General features: G+C 40.3%; 1 protein-coding gene across 1 annotated transcript in view; it reads left to right on the plus strand.

Annotated features, from left to right (window-relative positions):
* arid5b (AT-rich interaction domain 5B) overlaps nucleotides 1-20,723 on the plus strand; it is a 139,578-nt gene that overhangs the window by 101,115 nt on the left and 17,740 nt on the right. The window contains exons 5-8 of the mRNA XM_030077084.1: nucleotides 5,614-5,771; nucleotides 6,913-7,162; nucleotides 8,538-8,590; nucleotides 10,608-10,705. Of these exons, the coding sequence (XP_029932944.1) occupies nucleotides 5,614-5,771; nucleotides 6,913-7,162; nucleotides 8,538-8,590; nucleotides 10,608-10,705 (559 nt within the window). The remainder of the gene's footprint in view (nucleotides 1-5,613; nucleotides 5,772-6,912; nucleotides 7,163-8,537; nucleotides 8,591-10,607; nucleotides 10,706-20,723) is intronic.

Genomic DNA, 20,723 nt, shown 5'->3' on the forward strand with positions numbered 1-20,723 from the left:
TCACCACCATTCAAGTTGTAGTCTTTCGTGTAAAACCCCAACTTAGTCCACACTTAGTCTGCACTTGTTTTCTTTGAGCGAGGGTCATGTGACCAGATGAGACCCTTCACACTCACAGAAAGACAGTGCAGCAGGAGAGAAAACTGAAAACAATAACAACAACAACAACAACAATTGCAACAACAGTGGCAGTTAGTTGATGCCAAAAATCAAACTTGTCCTATCAGGATGTACACAAAATGCCACATAGATTTTTCCTCCAATTCACTTCGAACTTTGTACTGATACAGGCTGTAGTTGCATTTTTCACATTAAACTCGGTACATCCAGATGCATTGGCAGTTAATAGATAGATTTACTTTATTGATCCCAAACTGGGAAATTCTTAATCCTCACTCCCCTAATCACAACACTTTAGGTTGCATTCTTGAACTGAGCCAAAGGTCACAGAACAACTCCAAATAGTGAAAAATAATGCTATTCATGAAAAATAATCTATTAATGAAAAATACGTGTTCTTTTGAGTGCCATGTTGGAGTTGCCTTTAGCCTGTCAGTGTTGCTATTTTTTAACCCTTTGGCGCATAGCGGTCACTACAGTGGACAGCTGTTTAAAAGTCATTTTCTCCTAAATGCAATGGTTTCTATGGTGGAATTGCATATCAGCTGTTAGAATGCTCTCTGCTGCTCCCCCCCATTGAGGTTTATGCAGAGACTGTCAGTTCTTGTTGCTGAAAACATATTAATGCTAGTATCATGACATGGTAATACCAGTCCTGCATCCTTAAAGAAGTATGGAGACTCACAGAAGTGTTCATGCCCTAAGTAGAGTAAAAACACATAAGAAAAAAATCTTGACTCAGGCTTTCATAATTCATGCATCAAAGGGTTAAAGCTATATTAGGCAATTTTGCATGTTGGTTGGATAAAAAAAAAAAAGATGTACATCATTACCCAGAGAGTCAGTAGTAAACCGCACACAGTATGGTTGTGTTTACCATGCATATGTTGCATACATGTTCTGGCCCACCATTTAATAACTGGAAAAACCTGTCCCAGTGCCAAACTTACTTGCTGAGCCTGCATTATACCAAAGGATAGCAGAGGGACCAGCTTTCTCCACACAGAGCGCTCACTCACTGCTCTTTAGCTGACAGTTTGGGGTTCACCATTAAGTGTTGATTAATCACTTACATGTACCATGTTGATAAGATTTCGCAGAAGTTCCCAGACCGACACCCCGAATTTAATTTGAGTGGGCTGAATCTGCAGCATGTCAGTTAGCAGGACCGGGACGCTGCTCTCTGCTGCAGCACCACTTACTGATTTTAACTGCAGTTTTACATAAACATCTGGCCTAGTCATGTAAAACCTTGTTCAGTGTTGAGTTGTTTTAATGTACAGTGGATTGCATGTTAATGTGCACGTTATTTGACTAATTCAGCACTGCAAAAAAAAGCAGGAATCTCAGTCAGCTTGAATGCTAAGGGAACAAAATGCAGGATAAAGAGAGCTTCACATAAACAAAAGCAACAAAGATATTGAAATAAGTAAAACAATTCAATTAAATCAACAAATGTATTCAAACGTATCTGGAAAAAAAAAATCATAACTGAGACCTTTTAAAATAATGTTTGCCGAATTTGTGCTTTGCAGTGTGAAGGGCCTCTAATCTAGCCTCTTTAGAGTTCAATAAATACAAGAAAACTGGTGGTCATTCAAACTGTGAAATTCATGACTGTGTGTGTGTGTGTGTGTGTGTGTGTGTGTGTGTGTGTGTGTGTGTGTGTGTGTGTGTGTGTGTACGCGCATCCAGAAATCTTGGTTTGAAGTGAGATTCCAGCTTCAGACATCTAAACTGCATACAAGAATTAAAGAGGGTGAGAGTGTGAGAGAAGACAGAGAAAAAAAGAAAAAAATGACAGAGAGAATTAATGGGGATAAATAAAGGAAAATATACCGCAGAGCAAGTGAGATGGAAGGTGAGAAAGATACAATATAAAATTAAAAAACATTATTCCGGAGGGAGCGGTGTGAGATAAATTAACAGCCCGGTTTTTCGAAGGGTATTTTATTCATAATAGACAAGAAAGAGTAGAGTGGGAAAGAGGAAAATGTGTCAAAGGTCAGATGTAGATTTGTTAAGTTATGACTCTGCAAGATCATGCTATGCATCTTAGCCTGCATGGCCCATTTTTTTTTCCTTTCTATATTTAAATTCATTTTACTCAGTGCAGAAGATGAATTGTGGTCATGCACAGGCGTTGTGGCACTTGGGCCATTGTGCTCAGTGTGAAAGTTTGACCCAGAATATAAGGAGATCACACTCAGGAAGAAAAAAAAAAGACTAAGTCACTGCACAGGGCAGAAGATACATAAGACATAAAAGCACAAACTGTTATACAGGAAGCAACAGTGACATAGAATCTTTCTTCAAATGTTGCATCATAAAATCAATAAAAATGAAAGATGAATGAGAAAGATGAAGGAAATGAGGGAGACAGAAAAGAATGACTCTGAGACAAGCTTTTAGGTCATTCTTGTGTTGCCTTCAACCTTTGACTGTACACACATCTGTCTTCCAAAGCACGTGCTTTTGGCCTTAAACGTATTATAATGACATATTTTTTTAACATTCAAATATCTCTTGAAATTGTGCTTTTTTACATGTTTTATTCAGCATTTTTGATAACACATTGCCTTGTATACAGCCACACTGTTCAGCTGCTGCTAACTCAACTGATGCTGCATTCGTGGGAACTCAGGAAAATCTCCACCTTGTATAAAATTCCAACATTCACAGTGTCAACTCTGGGAAAAATGATGCTCTTTTCTTAATTCAGAGTTTCTTGGACACACAGAATATTATATTTAAATTCCTTCTTACAACTAAAAAATAATTAGTGGCTGACAAAAAAAAATGCACAAGAAAAGAATAGCTGTCCATTTAGAAAGGGGAGTAATAAAATGATATCTTGAGATGAACAAATACATGAAACAAATACAAAGTTGACATTTCTGGAAATAAAAAATTCAGATAATGAATTCTTTCTTGAACTTGTGTGTTGTTGTTGTTGTTTTCCATCCACTGCGTCATCTAAAATTAACCAAGTTTGACTTAGTTACCAGCAACTTGAAGGAATTTTAAAGCAAAATTGAACTGTTAGCTAAGTAACTAGTCAGCAGGCAAAATTAGGGATGTTAAATTTTATTTTGATATAGTGTTGGGCTGTATGGTTACCTGGGTTTTAGTGGGTTTGAGTTCACATGGTGGTGAAATATAAGAAATATATATATAAGAATATATAAAAGTCCTGTTACCCATTTTTGAGGAAAGTAAATGTCTCTTTTCTTGTTGTTTTTTTTTTATTATTTGAACTGGAAAGTAGATCTGGCAGGTAGCTTCTGCAGGATTCTTCTGCCTAGTAACCTTGTGCTGGGAAGAAATGACGATACTACTTTCACAAATAATTGTAATTAATGTAAAAAATGGGTACCAAGACTAGTTGTTTTATATTGCCGTAATCCACTTTGTTGGCATTTGTTTATCTGCCACAAGTGTTATTTTTGGGAGCTGTTTTGCTTTGGAAGTGGTTGAAGAGAAAGAAGTACAGTATTGTGGATTAGCAGCCCAGAGCAGCTGATGCGGAGATTTCTCCAACATGTGGACTCACATCACACCCAGGCAACTAAACAACCCAACACTCTACCAAAGTTCAGTTTTGCTTTAAGTTGTGCTTTGTTTTTTCTCACACAAAATTTTGGGTTGATTTCCACCTGTAGTTGCTCTTAGAATACGTAACAATTATTAGTTTAGTTGATGAAATTCTAAAACTTTATTCCCAGGAGAGGATGCCCCCAGATCCTGCCAACAGGGGCCCCTGATTTCAAACAATATTAAAAAGCCTTTGGTCAGACATGACATGAAAAGTGCAGAAGTGATTCAAACTCCTCAAGCAGTTCATTCGAAAGCTTCAGTTCACTTCAGCATAGATGTAAAACAACCTGAAGGGCCCTGCCAGGGGCTCTTTTCCACTAAGGGAAAGTTTTATTACATTAACTTTCAAAGATGTTGATATTAGGACATCTTACCTTTGACAACGAGGTCACAGGTTCTGCTCCCACAGCAAATCCTGTATCATGCTTCTGGAAAAAGCATCTATTAATTGTTTCAGATGTAAAATGAATGAATGTTTGTTGTTCAAATGTAAGCAAATCAGTAGTCAGAGCATATTGTCATGAGTATTTTTCTTTTTGCAGCATTTGTGCAAGTGTTAGGAGGAAATTGCATGGTGCCACAAAGTCAGCCAACAGATATATCGCCATCTGTCTTTTTTAGCAATTCTTGAAGCCTGGAGGTGTTGAATCAAACAGCAGAATAGCAGCTATTGGATTTTGTGCACTGTATTAGCAGGATCTGGATGTATTGGAGAGATCAGAGAGGAAGAAGAAATATGGAGCTATGCAGTAATGCTTCCTTATCAGTTTCCAGTCATCTCCACCAGAACATTCATTACTTCTGAAGGTTTGGGGCATTTTCACACCTGTCTTGTTCTGATTGAATCGAACTCTGGTGTGTTTTTCCCTCTTGGTTTGGTTTGGGTATGTGTGTAACCAGCAATCGCACTCAGATGCGGACCCAAACAACTGGACCAAGACCCTGTTGAGGAGGTGGTGTCTCTCGCTTACAGACCACCTTGATTCCACTCAACTACAGGAGTGCACATTATGGATTTGTAATTGCTAAAAACTTGCAACTTTGTAATGTTACCAACTAGTATTTTCAGTGTTGTATGGTGTAATTTGTGCTCCATTATGTGCTCACAACATTGCTGTAAAGCCCCTTGAGGCAAGTTTGTAATTTGTGATGTTGGGCCATACAAATAAATCTGACTTGACTTGACTACTTAGCAACATAAGAGCCAAATGAATCAAGGGTTGACATTGCAACAAGAAAATCCATTGCCTTCTTGGTTTTTAGCCACTTTGGCAATGAAGAAATGCCAAAGCTGCTGATGGTGCTCTATGCTCATGTTGGATACCAAATAGACCAAATGTGCAATCAAGTGACATGAGAAAAACATTCAGGAGGTAAACAGCTCCTTTCTTCAAGTTTCAACCTAGCGATATCAGACTCTGACCAATCAGATGACAGCTCCCACACGGCTGTTGCTCATACATTTTGGTTTGTTTAAATTTTTGCTGCCTCAAACTATCTTAGATGAAGCATTGGTGAATGTTTGCTAGGATGAGTTTGTACAAAGTGTGCTGCATGGATCAGGTAATCCCATAGTGGTACATGTTATGACATCTATTAGTAGTTTGAATGTACAGTATCTAAAAATGATACATTCTTCTGAAAAGGGATCTCTGTTTAGCACAAAATAAAACCTGACACACACACACACGCACATTTCTGAAATGATTGTATGCAGGCCAAAAATGCTCTGCAGTAATAGCTCTGGAAAATCTGCTTTGTCTGAATATACCAGCAAACCAATAACAATAATATTATTTCTGTTGCACTTGTCCAGCAGATACCTGTCAGATCCTGAGTGAATAAATGAATGAATAAATAAATTATGTATTTTTTTTTTCTTCTCTTTATCTGCAGCTCCCAACTTGAAGGGCCGTCCCAGGAAAAAGAAGCCATCCATTTCTCTGCGTCGTGACTCACAGAGTCAAGGTCAGGGATGGGAGCTTAAAGGTCACTGTCAGACATCACTCACCACCAAGGAGACTGGAACCACAGAGGGGAGGAACAGTGCCAAGGTACAATTAGTCACACACAATTAATCACAACCAGTTTGATACAAACACTGGAGCGTTTCCCCTTTATTTCAGTTTGCTTTGTTTAAGAACACAACAATCAAATGCAGAAATTGCAGAGAGGGAGGTCCTGAAGCACTTTCTCATGTATGACTCATTCACACCAATAACAGTTTATTTGAAACCTGGGGAGTTTCCGCCTTTAATGTGCTTTGTTTGGCTGTGCCAGGACAATGCCATTCAAAATTGGGTAACACCACATAACTATCCGCATCTGTCCTCTTCTAAGAAAACTACAGTGCTGTTTGTTAAGAGTGAGAGCATAATCCATATCAACTGTAGGAAATAAGACCAAAACTGCAGGGTTTATGGATTAAAGGAGACAGATTCTGACAGCAGTTCCTAATGCTTGGAAAGTCTCGACTGACGCTCATTTTCAGCTGTTTCTTAATTTGCTCTTAACTGGGATGAACACCAGGGAGGAACAGACAGACAGCTCCATCATGCTTAATTGAGGTTACAAGGACTGCAATTAGATTTGTTTGTCTTCTGGTGCTACCAAAATCTGTGGCCAGAACCTTCACAGGAACTCAGGACTCAGAATTTATGACCTGCGACGACAATGCGTTCGCAGTGTCAACTCAGGACAAATGGGTGCTCTTTTCTGTGGTGTTCCCAGCGGAGGGAGAGTTTCTTCTTGTGAGCATTCATTTATTTCAATTTGACAACATGAGTGCCATGTTGTCTCAGGTCAGACGTTGCAAAGCACGTTTGAAAGCATGTTTTTCTACGGTCGAACTTACCCTGGAAGAACGTGCTTTCCTGCGCCAAGTTTATGACTGATGAATGAAAATAACTGCTCCTAAAAACTATCAGAGTACCATAAAGTATTAACCAGGCAGTAAAACATCAGCCTGATTACCTCCAGCACACACTGAAGACTAATATATTTGCTAATATATTTAAAAAATATATCTTAATCCACCAATTTCAGCATAGGTAAATGAATCAGTTAACAGCTTGTGGTTGTATGTCTGCCTCTGTTTCTGTGTCTTTTCTTTCACTCTCTATTATCCCTTCTGTTTCATCTTTCAAATATCTTTTTTTTTGTCTCTCTGTCCCCCTCCCAATATTTCCTCTGCAGGTCAGAGCAGACAAAGCAGCCATATCCAAACCCAAAGGCAGTAGCAGCAGCAATGGTAGCAGTAACAGCTGCAGTAATGTCAGCAGTAACATCAGTAGCAAAAGAACACCATCATCAGAGAAGGCAGGAGGAGAGGGAGGAGGAGAGGAGTGCAGAGCGGAGGAGCAGGCCTTCCTGGTGTCTCTCTATAAATATATGAAGGAGAGGAAGACGCCGATTGAGAGGATCCCATACCTGGGCTTCAAACAGAGTAAGTTACCTATCTAATGCAGTAGGATTTCAAGCAAAATTGAACTTAGACTAGAAGTAGAGTGTAGTGTTGGCTGTATAGTTCCCTGGTCATTATATGAGTGCACACGGTGGTGAAATATCCTCATTAATTGCTCCGTGTTCCCTTGGATTGCTCACCAGAATACCATATTGATGTTGCTCCATTCACGTCTGAACCGTGGAAAAACAGCTCCCAAAATGACACTTTTAGCGCATAAACAAACACAAGCAAATTGGATTATGACAAAAAAAACAAAAAACAAACAAAAAAAAAAACAAGTCCCGGTACCCATTTTGGCATCATTACAATTATTTGTGAAAGCACCATCAGGCCGTTTTTTGGCACAAGGCTACAATGCGGGTGTTGCCTGCATATGATACCTGCTGGATCTATTTTCCAGTGCAAATATGAAAGTAACAGGAAAAGTGATGTTTAAAATTCTCAAAAAAATCGGTACCAGGGCTTGTTGATTTTTTTTATTTTTTTTTAATAGTAGACATTGTTTTTATTACTATGGATAGCTGGTATTTGTGCTTATATCAAGTATCTACTTTGACCATTTAAATGCTAAAAAAAAAAAAAAAAAAAAGTTCCCCAAAGTCAACAGTTTTATTCTGTGTGAAGGAATCCTTTCAGCATGATTTAGACCAAGTGACACTGAAACTGTCCAATAAAAACACAATAGAATTAATAGAATACATTCATATACTGATTTGGGATCTGATAAAAATGTCTCAGTAAAAACAGTTCAGGTTAAGGACATCACAGAGACATCCTTATCAATTCCACAATGATTATGTAATCAGAAAAACTGCATCATTTCAGATTTTTGGTTGGTGTTTGATTGGATCATTTGGTTGGCACTGATCAGCCAATATCAAATTTTAAATGAAACAGCAAAAGAAAAAAAAATAAGCTGTGACAAGTGAAAAAAGATACGACTGAATCTCACTGATGTCAGCCTCTAAGGAAGTGAGGTCATCCAGACAAGTAAAACTTATGTAACTGAAAAATCAGGCAAAGTATTAAAGTCTTGCACATGCAGTTGAACACAGAGGTGAAAAAAACCTCTACTTCCAAGCTTCAACAAACTAAAATGAAAGAAAATATTCACATTGCTGCGTATTTAATAATTTATGCTCATTTGGATTTGCAAGGCTTATGCTAAGGGCCCATGTTGAGCTGGTTTCTACTTCAGTGTGCATTTGAATGCAGCAGAAAACACAATTTGTTTTTAACATGCAAAAAGTGTATCTTATTTCAATGAAAACTGAAGCACTGGGGCAGCTTTGTGTGAATATACAAATATGTTGCTTTGTATGATTTGTGTCTTGTCTGTTTCTCTGTGCAACAGTAAACCTTTGGACCATGTTCCAAGCTGCTCAGAAGCTGGGCGGCTATGAACTGGTGAGTTTCACATAAAATGCATGTGTGTGTATTCCTGTGTGTGAATTTAGATGTGCATAATGGACCATATATGTTGCTGATGTGTTACAGTCAGATGTGTGGCCACATTTCACAAATTTATAGCTTTATGATCTCCGAATTTTCAAGTTTTTCTCATAAAGTTGTGATTTTTTTTCTTGTAAATTTACCACTTTAAACTCAAAGAATATTCAAGTACTTTTTTTCTTATAAATTTTGATTTTAATCTTGGAAATTCTGAGTTTTTTTTTTCTCAGATTACACCCCTAGTTTGTTGAGTCACTAATATGCCATCGTAGCCTTGATCTATATCTAACTAGCAGGTGAACATCTTCTTTACACACTTTCTTCAGTATTATTTGAACTCTTATGGTGTCCCATCAGAGCTGTATGACAGGTAGCTGAGTATCAGCTCTGGACCTGGCAGACAGAGTGTGATCAATAACTCCTGCTGCACTAAAGCAGACACACACATCCTCCTGCAGCTGAGCTTTCACTCATTTCCTCAAGTGCACAAAACATCAGTGTGCAGCTGCATCGTGTGAGTCTGAGGCTCTCTTGCTGCTCGACAGTCTGCCCTCCTCGTCCTGCTTCCTTTTGCAGGACCTGAGCGTCCTCACAGGTGCAGCCTGGGACCAGGAGGACCTCACCGCCTCATTCACCTCCTCGGTGTTGGAGTGAGGAGTGAGTGAGTGAAGAGGAGCTTGATGCACGTCTGTTATCATCTTCTTCTCCGTCCTCTTCCCTCTCACTTTCTTGTAGTGAGCATGTAGTGAGATGCTGGCAGGTGTGGCATACAGGGAGTGTCATAACCAAGTGGCTGGCATAGTGTACAGGGGCATCTACACTGAATTGGAGCTGGAGGTCTCAGGGTCAAAATGGAAGACACTACCAAAGGGTGGTTGAGGACGACAGAGCCAAGATCCTGTGGGACTTCCAGATCCAGATGGATAAGCTGGTGGTGGCTAATCAACTAGACATTGTGGTGGTCAGCAAACAGCAGAAGAAGGCAGCAGTGATGGACGCAGCGACCCCAAGCGACAGCAACATCAGGAAGAAGGAACACAAGAAGCTCGAAAAATACCAAGAGCTGAGAGAGGAGCTGGAGAAAATGTGGGGAGTGAAGGCAACAGTGGTAATCAGAGCTCTCAGGGCTGTGACCCCCAAACTGGGAGAGCGGCTCCAGCAGATTCAAGGAGCAACATCTGAGATCTTTGTCCAGAAGAGCGCAGACCTCAGAACAGCTAAGATACTGTGCAGAACCATCAGGCCTCTGGTAGAGGACCCGAGCTTGAAGGAGACACAAAACGAGTGGGGGAAATTATATATATTGTCATATATATCGTCATATATATATATATGTGTGTGTGTGTGTGTGTGTGTGTGTGTGTGTGTGTGTGTGCATATGCTTGTGTGCTTTCCCGTTATACAAGTGTGTTTTTAAAGCCTTAATGGACTCAGCCTATGTAGCGCTGTTTGCTGCAAATGAACTCGCTGAATAGCTGTCTGATTTAAACAAATTGAAAACGCTGCCTGTTCTCTCCTCTCAAAATGATTACCGCGCTTCCCTGTGGGGTTTTCAGGCATCAATTTGTGCAGCAAAGCCAGATCCCTTTATGAATCACATTACACTGATTTATTCAAAAATTCAGATGAATTCTTTGTTGCCGTGGAGTCATGATGCACAGCAAGGGACAGAATCCCCATCTCCTCATAAGGTTTTTCATAAAACATCATCTTCATGTTTATGTATTTGAATGGAAATATACTTTCTGGATGGGCTGAATTGGAGATGAGGTCGACCGTCGTTCTGACACCGATATTCATCTTCAGCATGACTGAGTCGGAATCCGAACATAAATTTGTGTGTTAATGCTGCTTGTTATTGCTTTCATGGTTTTCAGAGAGAGAGGCAAGAACGGGTTTGACTGATCAAAAGAAAATAGATGGTAACTTTGTCTGACTCTGTCTCTCTCTGTCTGTGTCTGTTTCTCTCCAGATCACAGCTCGCCGACAGTGGAAAAACGTCTATGATGAGCTTGGAGGAAACCCAGGCAGCACCAGCGCAGCCACCTGCACACGCCGACACTATGAAAGGTGCACGAGTGTGTGTGTGTGTGTGTGTGTGTGCAATCCTCCAGTAACTCCAATGGCATGGTCATGGATCACTGATTACACTGATAGAAAGACCCTTGAGCAAAAAAAAGACTCTTCATTGTTTGGAAAAGAATCAATGTGACCTTTTAGAAATTAGACTTTTACAATTGTGACACTAACCCTACAACATTTGAAAGGAAAACAGCACAATCCCTAAGCATGGAATGGTAGGATGGCAAGAAAAAGCAAAATAATCCTTTATCAGAGCAGCTTCAGAGGCATAGAAGTGCTGCTGTGTGACTTTTGCAGCCAAATTCATTTTCCCTGCCTTGCCTCATTTTGTTGATTAGATGTACTCTTGTTCTCGGCTTGTCCCTCGTTGCGAGGTTGGCTTTCATCCTCGCAGAGAAAAAAACAGCGAATACATTGGAAGAGCTGCCACCACACATAAAACAAATTTCATTTGTATTGTTCTCAATAGAGAGTTGTAATGCCTCGTGGTGTAACTACTGTTGCAGAAGCCTTTCTATAGCCTGCCAGGAATGAAATTGGCATTTTAGTGCCAGATGCAAATGTGGCCCTTAGTTTAAAAGCAGCCTTCCTGGGTTTGAGGCTGTTTCTCCTCACTTAACCTTACCTGTCCCTTTAAGGGTTTCTAACTCTTTGAAAACCTTGAAGAGGTCCTGTAAAGATTTGTCCAGTCCCTTGACTTTCTTAAAGGGTTAACCTAAATGTGTGCGATTAAAGTTTTGCTTTGTTTTGGTTGACTCTCTCGTCCAAATTCCCTTACAGCACTACGAGTACCTACATTTCAATATGGCTGACCCAGGCTCAGCCTTTTTGTGCACATTGCCTAATATTTAGATTGGAGTTACTGATTGCAATGCCGATGTTGTGGGGAAGATTGGGAGAGTCTTCAAACGCCAGTGGGGCCTCCTGGGTTTGAATCCATCCAGAACTTGAGTCACATGTGATCACCTCTTTCCTCTAATCTTTCCCTTCTGTCTGTCCACTTCCCCAAAGAAAAAAAGGCCAAATGCCAACAAAATCAAACTTGTTGCTGTCCTAAGTAGCGCATTGAAATATGTAGCATAATTATTAGGGGTGTGTATCTCACCTAGCGAGAGCAATTTGATACGCATTTCAGTACATGTACAATCATACGACACATCTAGATACATTTGAAGTAGCCAACAGATCAATATGATTTGACTGAGCCCTGTCACGATGCGATACAATACAGTTCAACAGTGTGAACCTTTATATTTTGATCCTACTAATGCTATGATTCTGCTGTTTGTCGCCAGAAGAAATCCTGATAGACTTTCGAAATCCATTCACAGGAAAAAGAGAGAGAGAGGGAGAGAGAGAAGGGGACACCAGAATTTGACCGTGCAGAGGAAGTGTGGTGTAGACGAACATTTTGATGATACCCTTTATGTTTGAAGCTGCGAGTGACTCCATGGCGTCTCTGGATTCGTGGTTCTACCTGTTTGATGCACTGCTGTTCGGCACATTGAGCATAAAAGCTATGAAACTCAAATTTCTTGGGGGAAACAGAGGAGGAAAGAAAGGAGAATATGGGATGAGCGCTTGTTTTCCTTCAGCAGGGGGGAGCAGGGGTCATGTGACCTGATGTGACCCTTCACATTCTCTGAGAAGGAAAGAAAGAGAGAGAGAGACGGTGTAGAGGGAGAGAAAACAGGAAACAAACGCACACAATGTGAAAGCAAAAACGGCAGTTATTTGATGCCAAAAATAAAATGCCATGTCATATCACTATGTACATTTAGTGCCACATAGATTTGACTGCAGTTCACTTGCAGCTTTGTACTGATACAGGCTGTCTGAGTCAGTGTGGCCACATGAAGCCCAGTGTATCTAGATGCACATTTTTTCACATTTTTTCACAAGCCAGTTTAAAAGATCAGTTTTTGGCAGTGACTCCAATGACATTACTGACACTGAACTGCCAATGAGATAGACAAAAAAAGGAAAAAGGAAAACCATCAGTTACGTGATGAAGGTATTTTCATTTGTCTTCTCAGTGTCTCCCTCTTATCTGTCTCTTGATAACATTTGAAACTCTATTTGCGGCGACCCCGCCACCTCATTCAAATAATAAAATATTGAAATTCAAATATCTCCGCTCCCCCGAGATGAGTTCATCACAGGCACAGTGCCAATCATGATGAGGTTCAGCGGTTTAACTGGGAAATCGGGGCGGAGGAAGCACAACACTGTCGGTTTCAATTAGCAGGAATCAGTGGATACGGCCGAGGTGGAATTCAAATCGACTTGTCATCCGTTTTACACCAGATCCACTCAGGTTCAACCAATCTAGATTTTGGAAGGCTGATACCACTATTTTTTATTTGAAGCTGCTGATATTTTATATTTTAGTTTAACATTATATTAAATGTGATATTATTTCCACTTTTCCGCTCTGACAAGAACTGTATTCTTGTCAAAGCGGAAAAGCATCCTAATGTGACTGTCACTGACACTAAACTGTCTCCGTTGTGATTGCTGAGCCTTTTTCACTTCATTCCAGATAACAGGCATGCGGCCAATTAGCATTTCAAAAGTTTGTTTACAAATTTACTCGACAGTTGAAGGAATATCCGGATACTGTGGATGTTACCCTCCTTGAAAATCACTACGCAATTACATAACGTAAATGTGAAACATCTATTCTGTCTGCGTGCTGGAAGAAGGGTTAGAAAACCACCGCCTGCTACAAACAGGAAGAAACTGATGGGAACATTCAACCCCTTGCCATTATAAAAACAAGCTTTTGATGATGTTTCTGATCAAAAATTACCAGAAAAAAGAAAAAAAAGAAAGACAGAGGCCAAGAGACAAATATGGAAGAAAAAACAGAGACGGAAGCAAAATGGAGTTTAATTCCTCAGGAGTGCTATTGATTTTCCTCAGTCTGGCTTGCTCCTCCACCCTCAGTGTTACTATTAGCAACTAAAGTACACACTTACACAAACACACACACACACACACACACACACACACAGTACATCAGGCCACGCTTCACAGAACCCATCCTTCCACCCGAAGAGGCACTGACAGCTTTTTATTGGCTGTGAGATATTTAATGATCTGTGTGTATGTCTGGGTGTGCATGTGTGTTTGTGTCAGTGTGTGTGTGTGTGTGTGTGTGTGTACAGTGTGCAGCTGTCCTCCACGGCTTGCGTCAGCTCTTCATTCCTCTTGAGGACTTAATAAGGGCTTATTACTAATGGCTATGAACAATGCAAAAAACACCTGACTGAAGCTGGCTCTGTTTAATGGACGTGATAACAACCGACAGTTCTTTGGTAAATAAAAAGCTGTTTTTTTGTTTTTACATTTATTCTTAAGGACATCCAGGTATTTGCTACAAAGACAAAGATTTCACAAAATCATGGCTCATGTTAGTAAATGATGAAAGACACTTTGCAAGTGCAGAACAGAAAACTGCACTTGAAGACACCTTAGGCTATCTGTGTGTGTAACCCAGGATGCTGTCATTTACCAAGACGCACATCTTAACAAACATTTATCATTTCGCAATTCTTAATTTAATTTAGATTTACTCCACCGGCAGTTGATATTTTTAAAATTAAATTACTCTTGCACCATAAATCCAACAGTCTCCTCTTTTCATGACCTTTCCCAAAAAAAAAGTACGTTTTAAATGCCAGGGTTTTCACAGCTCTAAAAACCCTGTGGCAGCGTGCCACCAGGTGTTGGTACCCTGACACGTGAAAGCCTCTCCTCCAGCAACAGGGAACTCTTCACGGGATGTTTTTCGGGTGGTATACTGGCAGAAATGGTGTTGTGGATGAATTCTTTACATTAGAGTTTACGTTATGTTAGAGTGCGGATGAGGCCGCATATTTCTGTCCGAGACGGGAGCATCGTAACCGAGCCCAACCCGAACCCGAGAGGCTTTTTTTTTTTTTAGTGTCCAAACCCAAACTGAGATTTTGCTTGTCCTCCATTGCTAGGTTACATTTTCCACCTGAAATAGCCTCCGTGTTGCTTTCAGTGTCATCATGTTAACTCCAGCACTATAAAGGAAGTTGCCCAGAACAGACAGTAGGTCCATCATTTTTCTTTATTTTACACTAGAGTCTCACTAAAATAACACCGACATGACCCAAACCAAAACATGATTTCTAAATTTTTGTCCAAACCTGGCCCGACCCATCAGGCTCTGATGGGTCCCAACAGGTCCCAAAGGTCCTAACTGGTCACAACAGACTCCGGTCAGGTATCCACTCTCTATATTACATTATTTTACATAATCATTCTAATAATATTACCAAAATCCTGTTAGTTAATAGTTTATATTTCTTTGTTACTGCTAAAAGTCATATATTACTTGAATGCTTACTGTCACCACAACTCAGTGTGGAGGGCAACAGCGTGAAATGACACAGAAAACTGATTCGTGATTTAAATAGTGTAGTGCTGTGTACTTTAGTTACATGCTAAAATTGTTTAAAGATGCGAACAATTTGCAACAGGGCCTACTATCATCATTTTGCACCGCATTCACGCCTGGGTTTGTGCTGCAAAACAACACGTTCACCACATCCACATGTGTGGGAGCAGTTTCAAACGCAGCCCTGGTTAGTGTCCCTGAGCTGATTTGATAGTATATCTGTTCAGTCTATCTAAAGTCCTCTCTTAACAGGATGTGTTGAAGGAACAATTTTCTATATTTGCTGGTCTTCTGGGTAGAATTTACCACCCCAGCTGTTCAGAGAGGCCACCATGTGAATAAGGTCAACTCTCAGATTATCCTTCAAAACACCACTGGAAATGAAAGGAATATTATAGTTTAGCCTGCCGGTAGTTATAGAATAATTACAAGGGCTTAATGAATAATTTACTGTAAGCCAAACCAAATCTAAAACCTTTGATCTCACAAAAACATGTTTTCACTGTAAGAGGCACTGGAGATACTGTGGAGGCATCGGAAAAGACATACTTCTGATGGTAATGATGATAATGATCACCGGCACATTTCTACCGTCAGCGTCGACAGCCGGTTACTGCCATTGATAAAATGGCAAATAAAGCTGACGGTACGCAGTCATGAAGGCAAACAACCACCTACATAAACCAAAATAATTAGAATCTGAAGGCACTGATTTATCATTTCTGCTCAGATAAAATGACAGTGTAGAATCCTCAAAGATTATTGGTACAAAATGTTTCAGTCCAAAAAATACCAGCACCTAACATAAATATCTCAAATCATGTGCCCCCTTAACCCCACCCAGCTACAAGCAGGTGTGCATTGGACAATAACAATCATTTTACTTCAACTGCAATAAATGCATGGGGATTTTCTTGTTATTATAACAGCTTATTAAAAGAAAATTCCACCCATAACCTTGACAGGGAGGGGGATTATGAATCTATTCTTTGTTTAGTGTTTATTAGCTGATAAAACAAGCTGATAATCAGTCAGTCCTTGATTTTACTGTGACATTGTTGCTTGTTTTGTGTGTGTGTGCGTGTGTGTGTGTTTGTGTATGTGCGTGTGTGTTGGTGCGGTTATTATCATTCAGGTGAAAACATAGGCTTGTGATGATCACACAGAAAACTAATTGGGTTTTTGATTGATCTAATTGGTTTATCCCGGAGAATTTGCATATGCATTGTTACAGAGGGAGAGACAAACAAGCAGAGCGAGCAAGATTTAAAAAAAAAAAAAAAGAGAGAGAGAGAGAACGAGATGGAGGTTAGAGGAACTGTTGCCAACACTCTTCTGTGCTACAAGCATTACTGCCATGGCTTCATTTTATGTTTGAAGAGGATTATCTTTACAGCGCAGCTCAATATCCGTCAAATCATTCCCTCGTTCTCTCACTCCAGCCAGAGTCCCCCTGGAAAAGTGAGTCCTGTAAATAAAAGATGTTAAGGGACAAAGAATAGAGTAGAATTTCTGATAAGGGGCCATGACTTTAATCTCTTTAACTCCACCAGTCCTATCAGTGGGTTTGTCATTACAAATGGATGCTACGTGGCCGAACTTTGTTCAAACCCGCCGAACTTTGTCACAGTGTCACTTACTGAACTAAAATGCACACACAGTTATGTAGTATGAGGTGTGCACACAGATGATAGTTTTGTTTAAATTCATCTTTATAACTTTATTTTTCCTTGTTATCAACATCCAGAAAGATCCGGTTACCTCTGTACTTCCTGTATCACTCCACAGCAGAGCAGCAGCAGCAGCCAGCGCAGAGCCTGGTGTAGATCGCTTAAGTTTGCTGTCGTTTCTTTTCTACATTAATGTAGGGCCCTATAATTTCCACGATCACGGAATCGTGGACGGAATCGTGGAATTAGCCAAATAAAAAGGAATCTATTTTTAACACGGAATATCGCGGAATTTGACATAATTTCAATGAAATGCTGTTTTTGTGTGGAATATGAACGTATGTCTGGGGAAAATTACATGGAGGGAAGCAAATCTGGGTGGCACAACCCCTCCAGTGGTTTCACCTGCACCTGCACCACCAAGAAAAAAATTACAACAGCTGCACCGGCACCGTACCAGTCCAAAAGGCAAAGAAACTTTCCAGACTACAGCAGCGCACTGACATAGATTGTGTAACAAAGCGAAGAGTTGCCACTCCGCTCTATTTTCACTGGCTAATAGCAGCACACTGGCTTAGCTTGTCTATTCAGAGAAGAGGTATCACTTCGGCTTATTTTTCAGTCTGTGTTATCACATGCATACTACTACTCATTCAATGGTAGTTGAATTGTTAGGTCTGTTTGATAAGTAATTTACATTTTACAAATACAAATCAACAAATAATAATTTAACATATTGTTCAATCATTAATAACATAATCATTTTCACCTTTTATTGCTATAACAACGTAATTGTTAAATAAATAAAGTATTGTTTATTTGTTACCTCAATTAATTTAAGGTAATTTCTATTTCATTTGTGTGCATTTTAGTCATTAACATTAAAAACACACTCTTTTTTGGTAGTAAAATAAGAGTAAAAGGTAAAAAACGGAATTCCCAAAAATTAAAACGGAAAAAACAGAATTTGGGAAAAAATAAAACGGATTTTATAGGGCCCTATTAATGTAGCAACATTAGACTAGCTATTTTGTGAGTAGCTTCTTGGCTAGTGTCTTCCTCTTCTTTTCCTCCACTTCCTCCACATTTCATGAACCTTTCAGGTACCTGCCAGCCACTGTTGCAATTTAGGTCCAGCATAGAGAGCTTAAACCACACTGTAACATAGTTCTACCGTCATTTTCTTTTTTTTTTACACCAAGTCAGGCTGTAAAAATTCTCCTATACATCATCAATCTCAAACTTTGTTTATTTAACCATTTGAGTGGATTAAGGCGAGTATTTTTCAAAATGTTAGCTGGGGGGAAGTCCACTTCAATGGCAGGAGGCTAACAGTTAGCATTTGGAGCATCCAGCCAGTATCCAGCACTCAGTAACAATGAGAGGAAGAGAGCACCACTATTGTGCTACAGAACAGCTGGGGGGAGTGAAATAAAATCACACTTTTCAAAATGAGTGAACTATCCCTTTAAGGGGAAATTCAATGGTGAATCAGAGTTAAAGAGGTCTGAACCATGTCTGGCTTAGACAATTTAGATAGAAATGTAAGATGTGGTTCCTTCAGAACATGAGCATGACACTGACAAAGGAAAGGAGTAAAGCATCTGCAGGACAGCACACTGCAGCTTTTTTAAAGCAAGGACCACAATATAATGTTTTGTGTGTATGAAGAGTTTTACACTGTGTTTGTGTTTGAAAAGTACAAATACAGGCATTGAGTGATGGTTTTTGATGGTTTTTGATGGCTGATGGCGCCGATATCCCCTGCTGATATTCAGTATTTTCACATTAAACTATTTACACGCCAAAAATATCAAAGTTTCATAGTTTCCCCAAGCTAATTCCTCAGTGGACTTTTATGGTGAGACAAACTCTGGTTACTAGGAGCTTTGTGACGCAACTGCAAAGCCTGGATTTAGGAGAAAGTGTCATGTCAAACCCCATGCCAGAATGTGGCTATTAAGGTTTCCCTGGTCACCAGCAAGCATTAACACCAAATGCATATAACAGGACATTTTCTCAAGTCATTACAGTCCGCTCCCTCTCTAAATTATACATTCCTTCTGCCAAACAGAACTTATATCAATAAAATCTCAACGATTGGAAAAGGTTCCCTACTTATTTCTTCAACTTCTCCCACTGAAAAGGCACCACTGAAGGTGGCAGCAAGAAGTGCTAATCAGTTTTAAGATTTGTAATTATCAGGCAGAGCAGTGAGGGGATTTCACAGGTGATTTCACTCTCCACCGAGACTATTTAACCGCTCAGGGTGTTAAATGAAGAGCACCCAAAGCTATTTTCATTCCTGGACACACTGTAAATACCCCGCTCATTTCCTCCACGTCAGTTTTGTTCTTACTCATATACGAGCCGTTTGTTTCACTGAGGTGTGCTGCTGGCAGAACTGTCTTAGTCATCCTGGCTTATAATTTCAATATCAATATCTGAAAAATGCTATGCAAAAAATAAACCAGAAAACTGATACTAGAGTAACTCTGTTCTCAATAAACAGACAAAGAAAATGATGAGACATGGGGCTCTAGTTTCCCGGCGCAGTGCAGGGTGGCGCAGAGCTAGTTTGGACCAGCGCAACCCGAGGGGCGCACAGTTTGGTAGTTTGGCAGACCAACGTGTGCTGAGATGGGAGTGGAGTTGCAGCAGGGGGAGGTGTCGACAGATTCGGCTTGGCGCAGTGACAGTTTCGTGCCAAAAGGTTTCACCGAGGTGCGCCAAAAGCTCGCCATCTGAAACCACGTCTACTTTCAGCGCAAGGCGGAGCGGAGCCGGTGCAGTGGAAGTTTGGCTGACAGGCGGGCAGTGCGCACACGTCACCAAAACCTCACAATCAGCACAAACGGTGCCAGTCTCCTTTGATCTGACATCAGTTGTGACGGGACAGTCGATATGGAGATAAATTTATGTGCTGATTGTGATCGTAGCATTGAATGGTGGTTTTTGTCGGTATTTATTGCATTGATAATGTGCCTGACATTCCGGAAGCCTGCCTGTGAGGTTTTGGTGACGTGTCCGCACTGCGCGCTGGTCTCCGCTCCGCGCCGGTCTCCTGGGCTCCGCCTCGCCTGTGGCAGTCGACCTCCATGTCAATTGTGTAAACGTTCATTACGCCTTCGCACAGCGCATGTTAAAGGCAAGGACAGGGGCTCATTTGATTGGTTTAAAGTGAATCGGCTGTGTCAAACCCACTCCACGCCTTCTCTCCTCCCATGCGCTGGTAGGAGGGACGGCAGAGTACTTGCGCCACCGCGCACGGCATGCCGAACTTGCAAAATCCACCTGGCCACACCCAGTTGGCGAACCGCAAGTTTTTTGTCTTTGTATAAATTGTTTTTGTCTTTTAAATTTCAATATGGGTTCAATTTTTTCAATTAAATTTCTCAGTATTTTTTTTCTTTTTATGACTTGTGGATTTCTTTATTTGGGCTGATTTTGTAATAATTTTCTTGTAATTTTCCCCCAACATTTTGCTAAATTTCAGCCCATCGTCTTGTCATTCAGGTCATTTCTTGTTAAATTGCTCTTCAAATTTTTGGCCATGTCTTTGAAAAAAGTCGAGTTTAATTTTCTCAGGTTTACAAAATCATGTGTGGAGAATAACCCCTCTCATATTGGAGAGAGAGGGAAGAGATGGACACGCTGATATCCAGTATTCAAAGAAAGGCAGATACTGGCCCAAAATGTCAGTAAATCAATTAATCAGTCAAACCCTGCATGCAGGATTTTTCACAAAGGCCAAGGCCAAGAGATTATATTTTTGCTTTCGCTTTTGTAGTTCTATTGAAACACTCGTATCACTTTCCCCAGGTCAGTTCAGTTCTTGTTTGCAGATTTGGAGCTTGTTTGACGGAGCTCGGCTTAACAGCAGAAGCGTTTCAGCCGGTTAAAA

The sequence above is a fragment of the Myripristis murdjan genome, chromosome 19 (genome assembly GCF_902150065.1).
Source record: "Myripristis murdjan chromosome 19, fMyrMur1.1, whole genome shotgun sequence".
In the NCBI taxonomy this organism is placed as follows: Eukaryota; Metazoa; Chordata; class Actinopteri; order Holocentriformes; family Holocentridae; genus Myripristis; species Myripristis murdjan.